The 23,029-nt window shown below is 36.6% G+C and overlaps 1 protein-coding gene and 1 long non-coding RNA gene across 2 annotated transcripts; one reads left to right on the top strand and one right to left on the bottom strand.

Moving 5' to 3' along the window:
- The first annotated feature begins 2,023 nt into the window (after positions 1-2,023).
- Positions 2,024-3,508, top strand: LOC108472693 (F-box protein PP2-B13-like). The gene is made up of 3 exons (XM_017774242.2): positions 2,024-2,562; positions 2,654-2,772; positions 2,847-3,508. Exons 1-3 carry the CDS (start codon positions 2,290-2,292, stop codon positions 3,304-3,306), a joined length of 852 nt encoding a protein of 283 aa, XP_017629731.1. The 5' UTR covers positions 2,024-2,289; the 3' UTR covers positions 3,307-3,508.
- Positions 3,509-15,196: 11,688 nt separating this feature from the next.
- On the bottom strand, positions 15,197-21,071 carry LOC108472750 (uncharacterized). Its single transcript, XR_008274673.1, has 5 exons — positions 20,359-21,071; positions 19,741-20,260; positions 19,515-19,617; positions 16,306-16,389; positions 15,197-15,498 (listed from the first exon to the last, which is right to left on the bottom strand). It is a non-coding gene; the product is annotated as an uncharacterized LOC108472750 (long non-coding RNA).
- Positions 21,072-23,029: the final 1,958 nt, after the last annotated feature.

Raw genomic sequence — 23,029 nt, 5'->3', positions numbered from 1 at the left:
GTGCAATGTCTATGTCCATACAACTAAGCACTATAAGTAAGTGCCTTTTATGTGATGCTTATATATTTTTTTAATTTGGACTAACCTTTTTGTAATTAATCTTATTATATATGTGATGTCCATATTTTTTAATAGTAAGTGTTGCCATTTTCATTGATGAAGCTGCTACTACCTGGAGTGTTATTCTTCAAGGCAATCACGGTGAGTTTTGGGGCTATTATGTTGGCTCAAGTGCTGGTGTGTATGTCCCCACATAGATGAGGCCATAGTTGCTCAAGAGATTTTGTCATGGTTGAATTCAAGACAATTGAGTAATATTGTTATTGAATTGGATCTTTCATATGGTAAAGTCTCTTAGGGAGCACTAGGAAGATAATTTTGAGCTTGGTGTGTTTGTTTGTGATTGTGTATAGTTAACAGCTTCTGTTGGTAGATTTTTTAATATTGGATTAGTAGGAAAACTGATAGGGTGTCTTACAAGCTTGCTAAGGTGGCCTTATGATATGCTAACAACTCGGCTTGAGATAGTTCTTCTGATTATCTTTTGGATAATTTGTGTTTTAATCTATCTTTGTCAAGTTCCATTGAGACTGAAGAACTATAGGATCGAGTGTAATGGGTAAGATTAATTAGACTTGTTAGGTCTTTTGCTTCTATTTTATATTAGACTTGTTGGGTCTTTTGCTTCTATTTTATGTAATGAATTTCCTTTAAAAATATTATTTAATTAATATAATTAATATAAAATTAAATATTTAAATCTGTTATGATACTTAAATTTGAAATCTATAATTTTCATCATCGCCCTCTTAGCTCTAAATATATAAAAGGGAAAATATTTGTTATATTGCTAGTGGAGTTTTTAGACTTCATAAATCGAATAAAAGATTGACAAATATCCTATACGGATATAATCAAATACTAATAAATAAATATTAAAAAAAGAAACAAATGAAAATTTTTGAGACTAATTATAGAATAAAAAATACACTACGATAATACCAAATACTAAGCCATTGTTTTGCATGGATTAATTTGGAGTCCGCAATGTAAAAACCCAATAAAATATTATTAATACGAACTTTCCTTACAACCAAGCTTTCACGTTTACACTTGTTAAAGTGAAACTTAGAAAGGTCAAATTCTTTTTTTGGTCCTTGGATTATTATATTCAAATTTAAAACTAAATCAGAATCATCCCAATTTAATGTATAACAATTTAATTTTAAATTTGAATACAGTAAAGGGATGAAAATCAGGATTTGACCAAAAGAGAAAAGTCTAAAGTGCAAAAGCCAAGACTAATCAAATTTCACAAACTTTATTGACCTTAATATTAAAATTAGAGTGGTGAAGACTTAGGTTTCTTAATTACCAAAAATCCTTAAAAGTTAAAAGGATACGACCAATAGAATCTACATGTTTTCTTTATAAATTAGTAATATAATTTGTTGTACACTCTATTATCTGGATCCTAAACACTTCCCTTTTTAGTATCTGGATTTACAGAACAGGTGTACCTAATTTACCAGTTTAAACTTTTTGTTATATTAATGTATTATTTTTACTTAATGAGCCAACTTAATTGCATCATTTAATAGTTAAATTAACAAATTTTAGTAATATAAGGGCTTAATTGATATTATCTTTTTTGAGAGAAAATATCAAGGCACCTCTTGAATTAATAATAAAAACAAACCACACATAACCCAAACATTAGTGTTCGCCTACACATCCTTTAAGGGCAAGCAAAACTGACAAAACAATAAATAAAACATACCAAATAAAGAAAAAAAAAAAGAGAAGAAACATAAAAACTGCCTCAATGAGAGGTAAATTAACACATTTTAGTAATGTAAGGACTTAATTGATATAATTTTAATAATTTAAAGATATAATTAGAATGATTTAAAGTTTAAGGATGAATTTAGAAGTAGGATCATAATATTGAAAATTCTGGAAGTTGATTTATTAAAGAATTATTAAATTAATTCCCTCAAATAATGGCAAGCTATGTTTTTGCCGTTGTTGACTTGAATGTATTCAAGTCATGAAATGCACACGCGAAAAGGAAGAATCCCTGAATTTTAATAAAGACAGCCCCTTGCTTTGCGTTATTTACCCGTCTGTTTCACGGATTTCGCTGGAATCTACGCATATATACCAGCAGCAATTTGCCCACTGGGAAAACGACCCACAATAATCTCCATTGGATCATCATACAGTTCTTTTCCTCTTTTGGTTATAATTGTTCTTTCATAGTTTTCAACACCATTAAAAAAAATAAAAATGGAAGTTTCAGTTTCAGGCATGAACGTCTTGCCAGAGAGCTGTGTTGCAGTGATTTTGTCCCTCACGTCTCCTTCAGATGCTTGTAAATCATCGTCGGTTTCGACTGTTTTCGGATCGGCGGCGGATTCTGATTTGGTTTGGGACAAGTTCTTGCCATCTGATTACCATGAAATTGTGTCCAAGGCTTGTAATACAACTTTTTTGTTTGCTTCAAAGAAACAGCTTTATCACCTCCTCTGCAACCCTGTTCTGATTGCTGATGGCAAAATGGTTAGTTTCCATTAAAACCCTGTTTGAAACAACAAAGGTGCTTATAAATTTAACGATTTTTTTTCTCATCATCTGTTTCATGAAAATGCAGAGTTTCAAATTAGATAGACCAAGTGGAAGAAAATCATATATTTTATCAGCAAGGCAGCTTTCTATAAGGTCGAGCAATGATCCAATGTCTTGGACTTGGAAATCCATCCCTGAATCAAGGTCAGTAGTTTAATTATAAAACCCGAACTTGAATCATCTGAAACCGAAAATACAACAATTTTCTTCATTTTCAGATTCTCAGACGTAGCCGAACTCATAAGTAGCAGCAGGTTGGAAATCAATGGCAATATCAAAAGCAAAAAGCTATCTCCAAACACAAAATACGGAGCTTATTTGTTGCTTAAAATCACCGAACGAGCATACGGGCTTGATTTAATACCATCAGAGACATCGATCGAAATCGGGAACCAATCATTCAAGAACACAGCTTACCTGCGATGCCAAGACGACAAGAAACACCGGTTGGAGAACCTGTTTTATTCAAACAGGAAACAGATGATGAAATCAAGGGTTGTTAAAGGAGATGATAGGGTTATGAGTAGAAGGGAAGATGGGTGGATGGAGATGGAGCTGGGGGAGTTCTTCAATGGCGAAAGTGATGAAGAAGTGAAAATGAGTTTGATGGAAATCAAGGGTCACCAGCTTAAAGGTGGGGTTATTGTTGAAGGCATTGAAATCAGACCCAAAGCTTAAAACAGGGACAAAGAACTTGATATTTTGTTCTGCTTCGGCGGATCCTGGTCTGGTCGAGAATGGGACATGATTTGTGTTTTTTTTCTTTTGGAAGATAGAGAAGGGTTAAAGTCAGCTTCAATAATGAAGACTATTTTCTCAAGAAAAGTTCAAACAAATTGAAATACGTGATATATATATATAGCAGATTTTTATTTTTTTATTTTTTTTTTTTTGTTTTCTTTTTCAATTTTGATATCTATTGAGCCAGGGGGCTGCACTTAGTTAATAGTAAAATTGAATTTTTGGTCATTCAAAAATAATAAATTTATAGTTTAACCCTTATAAAATTTGGAGGAAAAAAAATTCTTCCACAATATTCTGCACAAATCTAATCCAGGCTAGAGCGAGCCACTTAGCACAGTCTAAACCTACCCAACAAATAAATTGTCTGTTTGCTAATATTTCTAATTCTAGGTTAAATTATGCAATTAATCCTTTTATTTTTATAAATTTCAAGATTTAGTCTCTTGTAATTTTAAAAGTAAAATACTTCTAAACTTAAAAAATCAACTGTGTAGCATGTGGTGTTGCCTTTCGGGAAATAAAGAATTTGATATAAATATATAAATTTTTTCCCTATTTTCAAATGTAAGTGTCGCTATATAATTGGATATGGTGAATATTGTTGATATCATAGTCAAAAAGATTTAAAATATAAAATTAACATTCATAACAAAGAATTAGTATGTTCTCATATTAACCATTATGTTCACCTTATTTATATATACTACAAATTTCATCACAAATTTTCAACATAAATTTATATTGAAAAAACATACAATAAAGAAACTAGTGTCTGCTACCCTAGCACGTTTAGGTTTGCTGCCTTTGGCAAGAATTTTAGGTTTTTTTTTTTGTTTACTGTTTTTCATTTGTTTTGTTTTGATAATTGAAGCGCCTGGCATAGTGGTCTCCTATCTACAAGAAAGCCAAGACCGAGATCTGCCCCTGTAGTGATGGAAAATGAATTAGCTCATTTGACGATTAATGATGAAGAAGATGCAATTATTCAAATACAAATAGATCTGCATAGAACGGGGGAGAATTTACAAATTGTGGGCTGTTTTTTGACAGCCGGTATAATCCATTTTCTAGCAATGAAGAGTACTTTGGCGAATCTGTGGCATCTTGTTCGAGGAGTCCAAATCCGAGATCTGGGGGAGAACAGGTATTTGTTTCAATTTTTTCATATCATGGATTTGGAAAGGGTTATCAAAGGATCTCCATGGACTTTTAACAATCATTTGTTGATTCTTTATAAACTGCAATGGGGGAAGGATCCATTACAAGTGCCTTTAGTTCTGACACCTTTCTGGGTACAGATCCATGATATCCCTATTGGCTTATTTTTGAAAATTTGGCGATACAATTAGGGAATTTTTTAGGTGAATTTATGGAATATGATGGAGCAAATTTGTGAAAAGAAAACAGAAACTTCATGAGAATTAGAGTTAAAATTGATGTAAGACGTCCATTGAAGAGGAAAAAGTAGATTCTGTTTTGTGGGAGGCGTTCCTATGTTAATTTTAAATATGAGAGACTGACGCTATTCTGTTTCTTTTGTGGACGATTGGGCCATAAAGATTCTTTTTGTGAAGCAAAGATGGCTCTAGGCGAGGAAGTTACTGATATGGGGTGGGATTTATTGTTGCGAGCTCAGTCCCGAAGAGCTATAGCTATGAATAGCATTTGGCTTCGTGAGGAAGGGGAGGGGAATGTGGGAGTAATGGGTGAAAATAACGTGATCTTAGATAATGAATAGTAGAAGGTGCAAAGTGGAAGGAGGTTTGGGAAGGCTGTGGATCCAGTTCCCGGTCTTAATTTGGAAGGGGAAGCATTAGGTGGAGGAAATCGGATGGGACTCGCATTGGCAGATCTAGCCCATATTGCGATGGACCATGATCTGGAGGATGAAACATTAATAGATGATGAGGGGAAGAAGAGGTCTAGAAGGGAAATAGATGAATTACCTGAACAAGATGATACTAACAACGTAATGCCAAGGAATAGGAGGATGATGGAATTAAATCATTTATCATCGACAGCTGCCAAGAGGCAAGCCGACTGGGTGCAATGAAAATCCTAAGTTGGACTGTCCGTGGTTTGGGGAGCCCACGGGCAACTCGAAGACTTCAGCACTCGCTGAAGGTCTATAATCCCCAAGTAGTCTTCTTTATGGAGACTAAGCTTTGTAGAAAGCAGATGGAGAGAGTTCGACAGAGCTGTGGTTATACAAATGGCATCGACGTTGGTTCAGAAGGTACTAGAGGAGGGTTGTGTTTGGCATGACGAAATGATACTAATATTACGCTTCAAAATTTTTTTAGAAGACATATTTACGTGATAGTAGATAAGAAGGATATTGATGTTAAATGGCGCCTTACATGTTTTTATGGATCCCCGTATGCTCAAGATAGAGAAGACTCATGGGCTATTTTGAAAATTCTTTATAACGATGAAGATATCCCTTGGTTTTTATGTGGGGACTTTAATGAAATTATGTATAGTTTTGAAAAAAAGGGAGGGCTGCCTAGAGATGAAAGAAGAATGGAAAAGTTTCGAAATACACTAAAAAAATGCCAATTAAATGATGTGGGGTTCACTGGAAATTGGTTTACTTGGAAGAGAGGAAATTTGCCAGAGACAAACATTCAAGAACGACTTGATAGGGGAGTGGCTAATGAAAAGTGGTTGTTAATGTTCCCCGAGGTAAAATTCAGCATCTGGTACACTCTTTTTCATATCATTGTCCTCTTTTAGTAGTCACAAGAAGGGAGGAAGAAAAGCAGAAGGGAAATAGCTTTAAGTTCGAAGCTTGGTGGACATTGGAGGATTCTTTCGTGGATGAAGTTAAAAAATTATGTGGAATGGCAGCAGGGGATTTCTTGCAAAAGCTGAATTTTGTAAGTAAAGGGTTGAAAAAATGGGCTGGGCAAATACAAATGAACAGGAAGAGGAAAAAAGAGTTTCTAATAGCGAAATTGTCAGAACTGATGGAAGCTGAAAGGGATGATTCGAATCTAGCTGAAATGATTGATACGAAGATTCAATTTGTAACACCCCAAATCCGTGACCGTCACCGGAGCTGAACACGAGGTGTTACCAGGCTTACTTCACTTATTTCCCCCTTTATATATATATATATATTTTTTTTTTGTTTTGCTGTTCCAGGCAGGCTAGCTAACTGCATCACTATCACCTTAAAAATCATATCTCGAGTTCCAGAACTCGAAAACCAGTTCTGTAAATTTTTCCTAAAACTAGACTCAAAATTCCATTTACACATTTTTTTCTAGAATTTTTGGTTGAGCCAATTAGTACAGTTTATTAGTTAAAGTCTCCCCTGTTCCAGGGTTCGACTACACTGAACTTTGCGCGTTACGACTTGGATATCTTCCTGTACAGGGCTCCAACACTTGTGCCGTTTGTTTCTAAAGAAACTAGACTCACAAAGGAATCTGTACATATAGGGAATGACTTCTAATTCTCTCTGGTTAATTTATAATGGATTTTCAAAGTCGGAACAGGGGATCCAGAAACCGTTCTGGCCCTGTTTCGCAAAACTTGAATATCTCTTAAAATACAGCTCATATGGTCGTTTCGTTTCATCCATATGAAAATATACCCATCAAGCTTCGATTAAATAATTTTTTTAGCATTTAATTCCACTTCTACTATTTTTAGTGATTTTTCGATCTCACATCACTGCTGCTTTCCGCAACAGTTACTGCAATAAACTATGCCTATTTCATAAATTTTTCCTTGGCCTTACTAATAATCCATCATACATAACACAAATTGTGACCACCTTATCAAAATTAAGATTTCTAGGACTCGCGACTATAAGTTTTAAAACCCCACTCAACCGACCACATAGGCCATATTCGCATGGCTTAAAGTTTACAACCCAAAATTTCACAAAACAAAGAGCTTATACATGCCAAATGTTCTCCTAGATCGACTAAGAAGACAATACCAAAGATTGCTCGCCAGTGTGATGACTTCGTTGACGGTTCCGAGCACACAAAAAGAGACGAGTCCAAGAGACCTAAAATGGGTGACAAGAAAACACCGAGTGAGTTTATTACTCAGTAAGTCATAAGCACTTCACAATTATCCATTAGCAAAATTCATCACAATGTGAAACAATGAAACGAGGCTAATTGTCCCATCCATATCGAACTATACCATAGTTCCTTAGACCTTTCGATTCAATCTCCTACCAAGCCATACATTCACATTTCAGATTCTATTCAATAAGGTATTTGAGGCAATTTCCATATATCAACTCATTTTCACCACAATCATGCAAACAAACGAACTTTCATCTATCCCATGATACCTTATTTACGTGACTGCAAGTTTAATCATCACATAGATTTAAAGCTTACCAAGCTCAACCCCGAGCATGAACATAGCGCCTACTCGCCACGAGCTCAAGGTACTTACCCTTTCCGCTGTCCATGGTCAACTCGATAAGGTCACACCCTCCATGTGAGTAACCGATCGAACATACATATTAAATTCGCACACGTAGTGCTTAATAATCGATCTCGCACACTTAGTGCCATGTGATTTAAGCTCGCACACATAGTGCCATATAATTTAAGTTCGCACACTTAGTGCCATACCTTTCAAGCCCGCACACTTAGTGCCAATCTTGTCACCGTGCCCATTTATTGCCCGCACACTTAGTGCCGAGACCAAACACTCTACGCAATTTACTACTTTCATACATTCAACAATGTCATCATTCCATACACATACATTTTATATACATACCATCTCATTAAACACAATTGCATAGATATTATGACCATTTAAATCAATACCAAATATATGCTTAATGACTTACCTCGGATGTTGTTTAACGATTCCGATGGCTATTCGACCACTTTTTCCTTCCCTTTATCGGCTTTGGTTCCCCTTTGCTCTTGAGCTTAATTTAACAAATAAATTGATTTAATCATTTGAGCATCGACAAGAGGAATTCAAGGTACTTAGCCCACATATATTCACTAGACATTAAAGTCACATATGTACGGAGTTCATGAATCAAACTCAACACATTAGTTAGTACTCTCCTTAGCCGAATTTTCTAAGTCAAGACAAAGCCTTCAACATGCTTACTCATGGCCGAACAACACATCAACCTAGGTACTCATTCATGGGCCGATTATGCATGTTGATGATGAGGCCAATTACATGTTTAATACCACACATGAATGGCATACATTTTACTAGCTAATGCATTACATATTGTAGCTCAATACACATCTATCATTTACTTCATAACCGAAACATCATCACAAGTAAATATATACTTTGAGATAGTATATATGTCATACCAATACATCATGTGCAAACATATATACATATAGGTGCAAGGGCCGAATCTCAAGTTGTTCATAACCATCAAAAACACAAATTTTTACCTATCATGTAATAAGCATAAATCATGCTTATGAATGCACCTTGGCCGAATACACCACAACCATACCCTTTCAATTTTCGGTCATGGTTAAACAAAGAACTCAATGTCTTACTCAAGAATGCTAAAAGAAAATTCAAGAGTAGTCAATCCACCATTACATGCATCATTTACAAGCTTCACATTTAGCATGCAATGGCTTTAACACAACATCAACCTTGGCCGAATACCATTTCCATGACAAAGCAAAGATTTGAACCATGGGCTAACATGAACATCAAGCTAGCAACTAAAACATGCATGAATATCATGGCACAACCTCAAACATACCTTAATCTTGATACAAGTATGGCCAAACTTCCCTTTAATCCTCTTCTAAACCAAATATGGAGCAAAAATTCCTTCTTCCTCCTTAGAATTTTCGGCCAAAAGAAAGAATGGAAAGGATGAACAAATTTTTTTCTTTCCTTTTCTTCATCATACGGCAAAGGGGGGGAGAATACCACACACACACAAATTTTTTTTTTCCATTTCTTTATTCCTACCTTAGTTTATTGTTTCCTCCCATAATGCATCAACAAAACATGTTTATGACATGTTTTGCCCATCATTCTTTGTCATGGCCGGCCACCACTTATGATATATGGGAATTTGACATGCAAACCCCTCACTTTTGCATGCATGATCAACTAGTCATCACACATTTCCCCATCATACTTTCAAAGTTTACTACTAGGTCCTTTCTAGTGAAATTCACATTTATAACTCTAAATCAAAACATCAAAAATGTCACACATGAGTTAACACATATTATAGGCATCAAAATAAATTTTACATTATTTTTATGCCTCGGTTTAATGGTCCCGAAACCACATTCCGACTAGGGCCGTTTTAGGGCTGTCACAACTCTCCCCCACTTAAGAAATTTTCGTCCCCGAAAATCTTATCGGTAAATAGGTTTGGGTATCGCTCTTTCATAGAGTTCTCGGGTTCCCAAGTAGCTTCTTCTATCCCGTGTTTATGCCACAACACCTTCACTAATGGGATTTTCTTATTTCGCAACTCTTTTACTTCATACATCAAAATGCGAACCGGCTCTTCTTCATAACTCAAATTAGGCTGAATCTCAATCTCAGATGGAGTGATCACGTGCGACGGGTCAGACCTATATCGTCGAAGCATCGAGACATGAAAAACGTTGTGAATCTTTTCGAGCTCAGGGGGTAAAATTAATCGGTATGCGACTGGCCCAACTCGTTCGGATACTTCATACGGCCCGATGAACCTCGGACTTAATTTGCCCTTACGACCAAATCTAAGCACCTTCTTCCAGGGTGAAACTTTGAGAAATACCTTGTCTCTAACCTGATATTCAATGTCTTTTCTTTTCAAATCCGTATACGACTTTTGGCGATTCGAAGCAGCTTTCAAACTTTCACGAATTACTCGAACTTTCTGCTCGGCATCCTTGAACAAATCAACCCCGAAGATTTTACTTTCACTAAGTTCAGTCCAGAACAATGGGGTACGGCATTTACGACCGTACAAAGCCTCGTAAGGCGCCATCTTAATACTTGATTGAAAACTATTATTGTAAGCGAATTCAATCAAAGGTAAATACCGTTCCCATGAACCACTAAACTCAAGGATGCAACATCTCAACATATCCTCGAGTATTTGAATTATCCGTTTGGATTGACCATCGGTTTGGGGATGAAAGAAGTGCTAAAATGCAGGCTTGGTACCCAAAGCCTCTTGCAATTTCTTCCAAAATCGCGATGTAAATCTTGGGTCTCTATCCGACACGATAGAAATAGGTACCCCATGCAATCGAACAATTTGGGAGACGTATAATTCTGCCAATTTATCAAGCGAAAAATCCGTGCGGACAGGGATAAAATGAGCAGACTTGGTCAGTCTATCAACAATGACCTGCATCGAGTCTTTCTTATTCTGAGTCAACGGTAACCCAGACACAAAGTCCATTGTTACTCGATCCCATTTCCATTCGGGTATCATGATTGGCTGAAGTAATCCCGATGGCACTTGATGTTCCACTTTCACTTGTTGACATATCAAACACTTTGAAACAAATTCTGAAATGTCTCGTTTCATACTGGGCTACCAAAATTGGCGTTTCAGGTCATTGTACATTTTAGTACTACCCGGGTGGACTGACATTCGACTACTATGAGCCTCGTTCAAAATCATCGAAACAAGTTCCGAATTCCTTGGAATACATAATCGACCCTTGAACGTCAAGCAATCATTGTTGTCAATCTGAAATTCCGATTCCTCATTCGAAACACATTCAGCTCGTTTAGCGACCAATTCAGCGTCGACCTTCTGGGATTCAAGTATTTGATGAACTAATAACGGTTTGGCCTCTAATTCAACTACTAGTACCTCATCGGGTGAAACGGACAGGTGAGCATCCATCGCTCTCAAAGCAAATAGTACTTTACGACTTAAAGCATCGGCCACCACGTTAGCCTTTCCCGGGTGATAATCAATGACAAGTTCATAGTCTTTCAACAACTCAAGCCAACGTCTTTGTCGCAGGTTTAGATCTCTTTGAGTCATCAAATATTTAAGACCCTTGTGGTCCGAATAAATATGACACATTTCTCCAAACAAGTAATGTCGCCATATTTTCAAGGCAAACACTATAGCTGCTAATTCAAGGTCATGGGTCGGATAGTTTCTCTCATGCAGCTTTAATTGTCTCGACGCGTAAGCCACAACTCGACCTTCTTGCATCAATACACAACCTAGCCCAAGCAAGGATGCGTCACTGTAAATGACGAACTCTTTACCGGACTCCAGCTGTACTAGCACTGGGGCCTCGGTTAAACAGGTTTTTAGTCGATCGAAACTTTCTTGACAGCGTTCTGACCACTCGAACTTAACATCTTTTTGAAGCGGTTTTGTCAACAGTGCACTATCATCGAAAAACCCTTTACAAACCGTCGATAGTATCCGCAAGCCCCAAAAACTCCTAACCGGTAATGTTCCTTGGAGGTTTCAATCGACTATGGCTAAAATTTTATTCGGGTCCACTCGACACCCGACGCGGACACCACGTGCCCCAAAAAGCTAACCTCTCACCAAAATTCACATTCTTGAACTTTGCGTATAATCGCTTATCTCGTAAAATTTGCAGCACTAGTCTCAGGTGTTCAGCATGTTCAGTTTCATCTCTCGAATAGACCAAAATTTCATCAATAAACACAACTACAAACCGATCCGAGTATGGCCTGAAAACTCGATTCATTAAATCCATAAATACTGCAGGGGCATTAGTGAGCCCAAACGGCATCACTAAGAATTCGTAGTGACCGTACCTCGTTCTAAAAGCAGTTTTGGGTATGTCCGAGTCCCGAATCCTCAACTAATAATAACCCGATCTCAAATCTATCTTTGAAAACACTGAGGCTCCCTTTAATTGATCGAACAAATCATCAATACGTGGCAACGGATATTTATTCTTTATTGTCACTTTATTCAACTGACGATAGTCGATGCACAATCTCATGGTTCCATCCTTCTTCTTCACAAACAACACTGGTGCGCCCCATGGAGAAAAGCTTGGTCGGGCGAAACCTCTATCTGTCAATTCTTGCAATTGAACCTTCAATTCCTTTAATTCTGTTAATGCCATACGATACGGGGCTATCAAAATTGGCGTAGTCCCAGGTACAAGCTCAATACCAAACTCCACCTCCCGAACAGGTGGTAAACCCGACAATTATTCAGGGAAAACATCCGGGTATTCACAAACCACCGGCACAGATTCGGGTTTCTTTTCTAACTCTTTGTCATCAAGTGCATACGTAAGGTATGCTTTGCACCCCTTTTTTACATATTTCTGGGCCAACATTGCTGATATTACAGTTGGTAACCCCTTTAAGTCCGTAGACTCAACTCGGATTATCTCATTATTTGCGCACCTCAAATCAATGGTCTTGCTTTTGCAATTCACGACCGCATCATGCTCAGTCAACCAATCCAAACCAAGAATGACATCAAATTCGTCGAACGGTAAGAGCATCAAATCGGCCGGAAAATAGGATTCTCGGATTATTAGGGGACATCTCTTACACACTTTATCAATAAATACGTATTGACCCAAAGAGTTTGACACTCGAACTACGAACTCAGTAGACTCAACAGGTAGAGTCTTACTGGATGCTAAGGTTTCACATACATATGAATGAGTAGAGCCAGGGTCAATCAATGCAATCACACTAGTATCCAAGAGAATGAAAGTACCAGTGATAACGTCAGGGGAGGATGCCTCCTCTCGTGCGCGGATAGCATATGCTCTAGCAGGAGCACGAGTCTCGGATCGAACAACCGTATCAGAGGCCCCTCTCTGATTACCACCCCTACCTCCTGAAATCCTCGGGGGTCTACCTCTAGCCGTCGTCCCACTAGATCTTGCACCTTGCATCTTATTCTTCTCATCTAGCTCCGTGCAATCTCTAATGAAGTGGTCCTTCGAACCGTATCCGTAACAGGCCCTATTAGCAGACTTACCCCAACACTCACCTATGTGTCGTCTTCCACATTGGGGGCATTCGGGCTTTTCTTGACGATTATTGCCCACACTAGCAACCGAAGTAGCTCGTGAGTCCATCGATGGTCGTACTCTAATGGAAATCTCCGCAGTCGCCCTCGACTTATTTGTGTCCTCTCTGAACTTCTTTACAGCCAAAAATGGAGCTTTGCCCGTTGATCTTTTACGATAATCTCTAGCTTCAGATTCAGCCTTCTTCTTCTCCCTTCCGAGTTCTTCCGCCTTGCAGGCTCGTTCAACTAGTGTTACAAATTCTTTTATCTCCAAAATACCCACCAGTAGCTTCAACTCTTCATCCAATCCTTCTTCAAATCTTTTGCACATAGCAACCTCATCAGCCACACACTCCCGAGCATACCGACTAAGTCTTACGAACTCATGTTCGTATTCAGATACTATCATACGGCCTTGCTTTAGCTCCAAGAATTCCTTACGCTTTTGATCGATGAACCGTTGACTAATATATTTCTTCCGAAATTCCGTTTGAAAGAAATCCCAAGTAACTTGTTCCTTTGGGACTATGGAAATTAAGGTCCTCCACCAATAGTAGGCTAAGTCTCGCAACAAGGATATAGCACACTTAAGACATTCATCGGGTGTGCATGACAGTTCATCAAACACTCGAATGGTGTTATCAAGCCAGAACTCGGCCCTTTCGGCATCATCAGTAACTATGGCCTTGAACTCCTCAACCCCGCGCTTCCTAATCAAGTTCATAGGTGGTTTACTCAGCCTCACAGGATCAGTAACTGAAGGCATTACGGGCTCTTGGGGTGGAGTATTTAAACTCGGGAATGGTTGGACAGCCGGATTGGTTCAGGCATATTGCGCGACCCACTCATTCATCATGGTGAAGAAGGCTTGTTTCGCCCCTTCATCTTGATTATTCGCAGATGACTGAGGCTCGACAGGCGGTGTCCCTTGCGCAGGAGCAGCCGCTACACTTTCAACGTCATCCGCTAAGGGTCTCTCTACCCCGGGTTCCATTTGCCAATCAAAACAAAAATTTCAACCGTCAGAAGTCATCACATTATTAAGCACTAACAATTTGGCATGTATAGCTAAACTCACGCGCGCTATGGCAGTCCTAGAAACGACTAAACCATAGCTCTGATACCAATCAAATTGTAACACCCCAAATCTGTGACCGTCACCGGAGTTGAACACGAGGTGTTACCAGGCTTACTTCACTTATTTCCCCCTTTATATATATATATATATATATATATATATATATTTTTTTTTTTGTTTTGCTGTTCTAGGCAGGCTAGCTAACTGCGTAACTGTCACCTTAAAAATCATATCTCGAGTTCCAGAACTCGAAAACCAGTTCCATAAATTTTTCCTGAAACTAGACTCATAATTCCATTTACGGATTTTTTTCTAGAATTTTTCGTCGAGCCAATTAGTACAGTTTATTAGTTAAAGTCTCCCCTGTTCCAGGGTTCGACTACACTGACCTTTACGCGTTACGACTTGGATATCTTCCTGTACAAGGCTCCAACACTTCTACTATTTGTTTCTAAAGAAACTAGACTCACAAAGGAATCTGCACATATAGGGCATGACTTCAAATTCTCTCTTATTAATTTATAATGGATTTTCAAATTCGAAACAGGGGATCCAGAAAACGTTCTGGCCCTGTTTTGCGAAAACTTGAATATCTCTTAAAATACAGCTCATATGGTCGTTTCGTTTCATCCATATGAAAATAGACCCATCAAGATTCGATTACATATTTTTTTTAGCATTTAATTCCACTTCTACTATTTTTAGTGATTTTTCGATCTCACATCACTGCTGCTGTCCGCAACAGTTACTGCAATAAACTATGCCTATTTCATAAATTTTTCCTTGGCCTTACTAATAATCCATCATACATAACACAAATTGTGACCACCTTATCAAAATTAAGATTTCTAGTACTCGCGACTATAAGTTTTAAAACCCCACTCAACCGACCACATAGGCCATATTCGCATGGCTTAAAGTTTACAACCCAAAATTTCACAAAACAAAGAGCTTATACATGCCAAATGTTCTCCTAGATCGACTAAGAAGACAATACCAAAGATTGCTCGCCGGTGTGATGACTTCGTTGACGGTTCCGAGCACACAAAAAGAGACGAGTCCAAGAGACCTAAAATGGGTGACAAGAAAACACCGAATGAGTTTATTACTCAGTAAGTCATAAGCACTTCACAATTATCCATTAGCAAAATTCATCACAATGTGAAACAATGAAACGAGGCTAATTGTCCCATCCATATCGAACTATACCATAGTTCCTTAGACCTTTCGGTTCAATCTCCTACCAAGCCATACATTCACATTTCAGATTCTATTCAATAAGATATTTGAGGCAATTTCCATATATCAACTCATTTTCACCACAATCATGCAAACAAACGAACTTTCATCTATCCCATGATACCTTATTTACGTGACTGCAAGTTTAATCATCACATAGATTTAAAGCTTACCAAGCTCAACCCCGAGCATGAACATAGCGCCTACTCGCCACGAACTCAAGGTACTTACCCTTTCCGCTGTCCATGGTCAACTCGATAAGGTCACACCCTCCATGTGAGTAACCGATCGAACATACATATTAAATTCGCACACGTAGTGCTTAATAATCGATCTTGCACACTTAGTGCGATGTGATTTAAGCTCGCACACATAGTGCCATATAATTTAAGTTTGCACACTTAGTGCCATACCTTTCAAGCCCGCACACTTAGTGCCAATCTTGTCACCGTGCCCATTTATTGCCCGCACACTTAGTGCCGAGACCAAACACTCTACGCAATTTACTACTTTCATACATTCAACAATGCCATCATTCCATACACATACATTTTATATACATACCATCTCATTAAACACAATTGCATAGATATTATGACCATTTAAATCAATACCAAATATATGCTTAATGACTTACCTCGGATGTTGTTTAACGATTCCGATGGCTATTCGACCACTTTTTCCTTCCCTTTATCGGCTTTGGTTCCCCTTTGCTCTTGAGCTTAATTTAACAAATAAATTGATTTAATCATTTGAGCATCGACAAGAGGAATTCAAGGTACTTAGCCCACATATATTCACTAGACATTAAAGTCACATATGTACGGAGTTCATGAATCAAACTCAACACATTAGTTAGTACTCTCCTTAGCCAAATTTTCTAAGTCAAGACAAAGCCTTCAACATGCTTACTCATGGCCGAACAACACATCAACCTAGGTACTCATTCATGGGCCGATTATGCATGTTGATGATGAGGCCAATTACATGTTTAATACCACACATGAATGGCATACATTTTACTAGCTAATGCATTACATATTGTAGCTCAATACACATCTATCATTTACTTCATAACCGAAACATCATCACAAGTAAATATATACTTTGAGATAGTATATATGTCATACCAATACATCATGTGCAAACATATATACATATAGGTGCAAGGGCCGAATCTCAAGTTGTTCATAACCATCAAAAACACAAATTTTTACCTATCATGTAATAAGCATAAATCATGCTTATGAATGCACCTTGGCCGAATACACCACAACCATACCCTTTCAATTTTCGGTCATGGTTAAACAAAGAACTCAATGTCTTACTCAAGAATGCTAAAAGAAAATTCAAGAGTAGTCAATCCACCATTACATGCATCATTTACAAGCTTCACATTTAGCATGCAATGGCTTTAACACAACATCAACCTTGGCCGAATACCATTTCCATGACAAAGCAAAGATTTGAACCATGGGCTAACATGAACATCAAGCTAGCAACTAAAACATGCATGAATCTCATGGCACAACCTCAAACATACCTTAATCTTGATACAAGTATGGCCAAACTTCCCCTTAATCCTCTTCTAAACCAAATATGGAACAAAAATTCCTTCTTCCTCCTTAGAATTTTCGGCCAAAAGAAAGACTGGAAAGGATGAACAAATTTTTTTCTTTCCTTTTCTTCATCATACGGCAAAGGGAGGGAGAATACCACATACACAAAAATTTTTTTTTCCATTTCTTTATTCCTACCTTAGTTTATTGTTTCCTCCCATAATGTACCAACAAAACATGTTTATGACATGTTTTGCCCATCATTCTTTGTCATGGCCGGCCACCTCTAAAGATATATGGGAATTTGACATGCAAACCCCTCACTTTTGCATGCATGATCAACTAGTCATCACACATTTCCCCATCATACTTTCAAAGTTTACTACTAGGTCCTTTCTAGTGAAATTCACATTTATAACTCTAAATCAAAACATCAAAAATGTCACACATGAGTTAACACATATTATAGGCATCAAAATAAATTTTAAATTATTTTTATGCCTCGGTTTAATGGTCCAGAAACCACATTCCGACTAGGGCCGTTTTAGGGCTGTCACACAATTAAATTTTGAGATAGAAAAGGATGAATATTATTGGGAACAAAGAGCTAGATTAAATTGGCTGAAACTTGGAGATAGATATACAGCTTATTTTCATAGCCAAGCTACTCAGAGGAGACGGAGAAATCAGATTATCAAGCTGCAAAATGAATAGGGAAAGGACACAGAAAACGTAAAGGAAATAGAGGGTATTGCTAGAGCTTATTTTAAGAACTTATTCACAGCTGGGAATACAGTTATATATGAACAGTTAATCATGGGTTTTAATTGTTGTGTTTATGAGGAAGATAATAGAAAGCTCATAGCGCCATACACTGGAGAGGAAGTGAGGGAAGCTTTGTTCGGAATGGGATCAACAAAGGCTCCAGGAGAGGACGGATTCCCAGCTATTTTCTATCAAAAATGTTGGAATATCATTGGAGAAGATGTTGTTTCTTTTTGCTTAAGCCTTTTGAACGGAGATATGGAGGTTAGTCAAATAAATTCAAAATATATTGTGCTTATCCCCAATATCACCAACCCCTTCCAATTTGACACATTTTCGACCCATTAGCTTATGCAATTTTGTTTATAAAATACTAGCAAAAACTATAGTTAACATGCTTAGGGAAGTTATTGATAAATGCATTGACGAAGCCCAAAGTGCTTTCGTGCCAAGAAGGCTAATATCGAATAATATTTTACTAGCCTATGAAATTTTACATTAGTTGAAACAGAAAAGATTGGGGAAGAAGGGTTTCATGACGGTTAAACTAGACATGAGCAAGGCTTATAATAAAGTTGAATGGAATTTTGTTAGGATGATAATGAGTCAAATGGGATTTGATCAAAAGTGTATTGATGCTATAATGAAATGTATTTCTACGGTGTTATATTCTATTGTGGTTAATGGAAATATCAGAGAAATTTTCTACCCAACTAGGGGACTTCGACAAGGTGATTCTTTGCCCCGTTTTTATTTTTAATATGTGGAGAAGGCTTATCAAGCCTAATGAGATCAGCAACAAGAGAGGGATTACTGAAAGGTATCAAGGTAAGTAGAAGCGATCCACATGTATCTCATTTATTTTTCGCAGATGATTACATCTTATTTGGCGAGGCAATAAGAATGGCAGCTTTGACAATCAAAGAAATCTTGCGTGAGTACAAAAAAAGCTCAAGTCAGTGTGTTAATTTTGACAAATCAACCGTCTTTTTTAGTAAAAACACATCAGAGGAATACAGACAAGCCGTTGTTAATCAATTAGGAGTTCGTAGCTCAAGCGATCCGGAAAAGTACTTAGGTTTGCCGAGTATAGTTGGAAAAAAAGAAAAAATAATCTTTCCAAGTTTTAAAAGATCGAATAAAACAACGCATCGACAATTGGAGCAACGGATATTTGTCTCAGGGTAGAAAGGAAGTTTTTATAAATGTTGTTTTACAAGTTATACCGACATATTCAATGGCTTGTTTTTTATTACCAAAATCTTTATGTGAGGAACTGGAAGGGATATTGGTGGCAAAAGAGACATGGAAAAAAAGGCATTCACTGGTGCTCATGGAAAAATCTCTGTGTTTTAAAAGAGAATGGAGGTTTGGGTTTCCGTGGTTAGCCACTTCAATATTGTGTTATTAGCCAAACAGGGTTGGCATATTTTTAATTACCCAAATTCATTACTGGTAAGAGTTTTTAAAGCAAAATATTTTCTGAATTCGAATTTTCTAAGTGCAGAGTTGGGAAATCTACCTTCTTTTACCTATAAGAGCATCTGGGCAACAAAAGGTTTCTTCCGAAATGGGTTGTGCTGGAGAATTGGCAAAGGAAATAAGATTTCTATATAGAATGATTGCTGGATCCCAGAGAGTGAAGAAGTTGGTTGGCAAACCAGCGAAGAAAATAATGAGCTACAGTTAGTTTCAGATGTAATTGATAGTGAAAATAAGACATGGAAAGCAGAGTTAATCAATAATACCTTTCAAACGAAAGTTGCCCAAAAGATATTGCAGATTCTTCTTACAGAAGCAGACTACGAAGATTTCCAAGTGTGAAAATGAGAGCCTTCCGGAGATTTTTCGGTCCGAAGTGCCTATAAACTATTACAATATGCTAGCTTGGATCCTACCAGTTATTTATTACAGGCCGAAACTAAAGAATTTTACAAAAAGCTATGAGACTTACCATCAAAAATTACATTGACCATTTGGAGGATCTCTTGGAATTACACCCCCACACTAGTTAATCTTAGACATAAGCGTGTGGTTACAAATAATACATGTCCCCGTTGTAGCTCCGAAGTAGAGGATAGCTTCCATGCTTTTAGACAGTGTTCGACAACAAATGAGTTATGGCAAGAGTTAGATCTCTCTTGGGTTACATCGTATACAAGCCACAACATCTGAGAGTGGCTGACTTGGGCTTTCAGAAAATGCACTAATGAACAGTGCGGTTTCTTTTGTTGCGCCTTATGGTTCATTTGGGGCTCAAGAAATCAGCTTATATATGAAAGAAAACACATTACAGTCAGAGATATGTCACAAAAAATCAGAAGATATGTTGTAGAACTTAAAGGGGTGCGTGATAAAAAGGTTACCTTTACTACAGTGAAAACTTATCAACCACCAAGGATGATAACGAGTACTATGGTACAGTTTGATGTTGCCTTTGTAGCAAATGTTTTGGATCGACTTCCGGTTTGGTGGTTCGAGACTAGATGGGTGAGTTTAAAGCCTCAAAAATGATTTTCCATAGTAATATCTCATTCCCGTTCATAGCAGAAGCTCGGGCAAGTTTAGAAGCCATCAAGTTAGTATTATCAATAGGTCTAAACTCAGCAACAATAATGGGAGATTCAAAAACAGTCATAAAAAAATGTCAATTGACAACAGTGGATAAATCAGTACTCGGAGCAATCATCAAGGATATTCAGAATAAAAGATCAGAGCTCCCAGAGGTTACTTTTCAGTTCATTCACAGATCTGAGAACGCTCACGCTCACAGAATAGCAATAGAAGCACTAAAAAGAAGGAAGGAAACATACCTGGAGGAGGATACGATGAACCATAGTGAGTTCGCTCTGGAAGGAAGGTGGAGAAGAAATTCAGATTGAATCCGGTGGTGAAGGAAGAAGTGAGAAGACAAAATTAGCAGGTAAAGTAAAAAGATTTTTGGGAAGATGAATCTGCTGAAAAGGCATGGCTGATGGCGTGAAAAGAGGAGAAAATTAAATGGTGGCCAGGCTGTTAAGATGTGACTGCGGATAGGGATAGGTTTCTTTTTATTTATTTTTTGTCTATTCAAATTTATTTCCGTTTTTCTGTTTTGTTTATTTCTAGCAATGGGTTTCTCATTTAGAAGTGAGTGCCCACGTTTGTTTTTATTTGTTTTCTAAAAAAAACTGAGCCCAATATGTGTTGGGGAGTTTTGGTAGTTGTTTTTATTTATTTAATAATAGCCCAGTCATTTTATTTCAAAAAAATACAATAAATTACAAAATCTTAAAAAAAATTCCCTTTTTTCTTCAATGGTTTATTTTTTATTTTTTGTTTTGCCCAGCGGTGGTACCAGTCTCCAGGTTGACTATTGCCCACCTTTTTTTCCCTCCCACTAACATTTTCTTTGTTTCTTTTTCTTATTCACTCCACATACCTTCTCTCTTGTAGATCTATCTTGTGAGTATCTTTGTTGTCTTCACAAGTTGTGATGGATAGATAACATTGCATGTCGTTTGCTAAAACTTTATTGGTCACCAATAGTTTCTAGGAAAATGGGTGGCTCTTCATTAACTTTTTAATTTGTTTCTATTTTGAGAGTATTTCGGAATAATAAATGATTTCACGAGTCGATTTGGACCCGTATTGTCTTAAGTTTTATATTTTTTTTTCCATTATTTAATAAGTCTTTAGTTTTAGAAGTTTTTATCAACTCTTGTAACACGTTTTTTAGTATTGTTTATGCATGTAATCTTCCTTTTGCAAGTAATTTTAGGGATGATTTTGTTATCGTCCTCTTTAGTTTGGTGAATGCTCGGTTCTTTTGTCGATTTTTGCTCGCCACTTTGGACTATCCGAGGCAGATTTTCTTATCGTATTAAGTGTTTAACATTATTCCAGATATATCGTGCCTGAGTTGTGACAAAGCCAATTGCCAACGAGTCATAATGTTCTATTAATGATGAGGCTAAAACCTTTGTTGTGTTGATGGAGCTTGTCCTTCACCATCTACGACAAGTGTTGTTATTTTTTCCTTAAATTGTATGGCTCCGTTCATTGAATGAGTTAACGAATTTACCTTTCAAAAAAATAATGATATATAATAAATAATGAAACGTATAATTTGATACTAATTAATAACAACACATGAAATATATAAGATATTATAATGAAAGAATAGATTAAATTATTTATTATAGTGTTGTCATAAATCTTGAGTCAATGTCGAGTTAATTTGTGACACTAACTCAATCAACAACATCATTAAATATTTTATTAATGCAATTGGCTCAAGTTTAAATCCTAGAATATGAATATTTTATTAATTTTAAAATAAAAATACTAAAGTATTTTCAAATAATATAACATATTTTAATTACAAAAGGACGTTTCAGTAATTTCACTAACTGGGTCAATAATTTGATGATAATGACATCAACCCACTCAAAAGCTTAAATAATAGTATAGTTATATAATTGATGTTTTATTAATGTAATTATTTTGAATTCGAATCCTTAATATATATATATTAATTAATAAAAATATTTTCGTTAATTTTTTAATTGAATTGGTGATCTGTATAGATAGTTGTGGTTGATGGCATGTGTCGTGTCTTTACGAGGCATGAAAATCACTCAATTTTATACATTTTTCCTCTAAGGTTACGCTTTAAACATTTAAATTCAAATGGTGATCTCACGCTAATGAAAATTAATATCCACAAAGATTTAAGCATTGCTAGTTGATAAATATGAATTTTTGTTTTATATATATATATATATCGTGACATCAACAATGCCCTACAAACTTATCTGATACATGCTAATTATTCAATTATTTTTGTTTCAACTTTTCTTTAAAAAGCAATTATATTTTTGTATTTTTTTACGCTCAATTAGGTATTTAAATTTTTAAAATATATAAAAAATTCAAATTTTTAAAAAATAATTAAGCTCTTACTTTTTTTGCACTCAATTGAGTACTTAAACTGTCAAAATACATAAAAAAGACCCTTAATTTTTGCACTCAATTGTCAAAATGCATAAAAAAGCT

This window comes from Gossypium arboreum, chromosome 11 (genome assembly GCF_025698485.1).
Source record: "Gossypium arboreum isolate Shixiya-1 chromosome 11, ASM2569848v2, whole genome shotgun sequence".
In the NCBI taxonomy this organism is placed as follows: domain Eukaryota; kingdom Viridiplantae; phylum Streptophyta; class Magnoliopsida; order Malvales; family Malvaceae; genus Gossypium; species Gossypium arboreum.
The sequence above is the reverse complement of the archived record's forward strand: the minus strand, read 5'-3'. Positions and strand labels throughout refer to the sequence as shown.

Bases quoted from the DNA above. Each gene is read 5' to 3' on its own strand.
- LOC108472693 (XM_017774242.2), top strand. From the start codon at position 2,290: ATGGAAGTTTCAGTTTCAGGCATGAACGTCTTGCCAGAGAGCTGTGTT. The intron at 2,563-2,653 runs GTTAGTTTCCAT...ATGAAAATGCAG, and splicing joins TGATTGCTGATGGCAAAATG to AGTTTCAAATTAGATAGACC. The intron at 2,773-2,846 runs GTCAGTAGTTTA...CTTCATTTTCAG, and splicing joins AAATCCATCCCTGAATCAAG to ATTCTCAGACGTAGCCGAAC.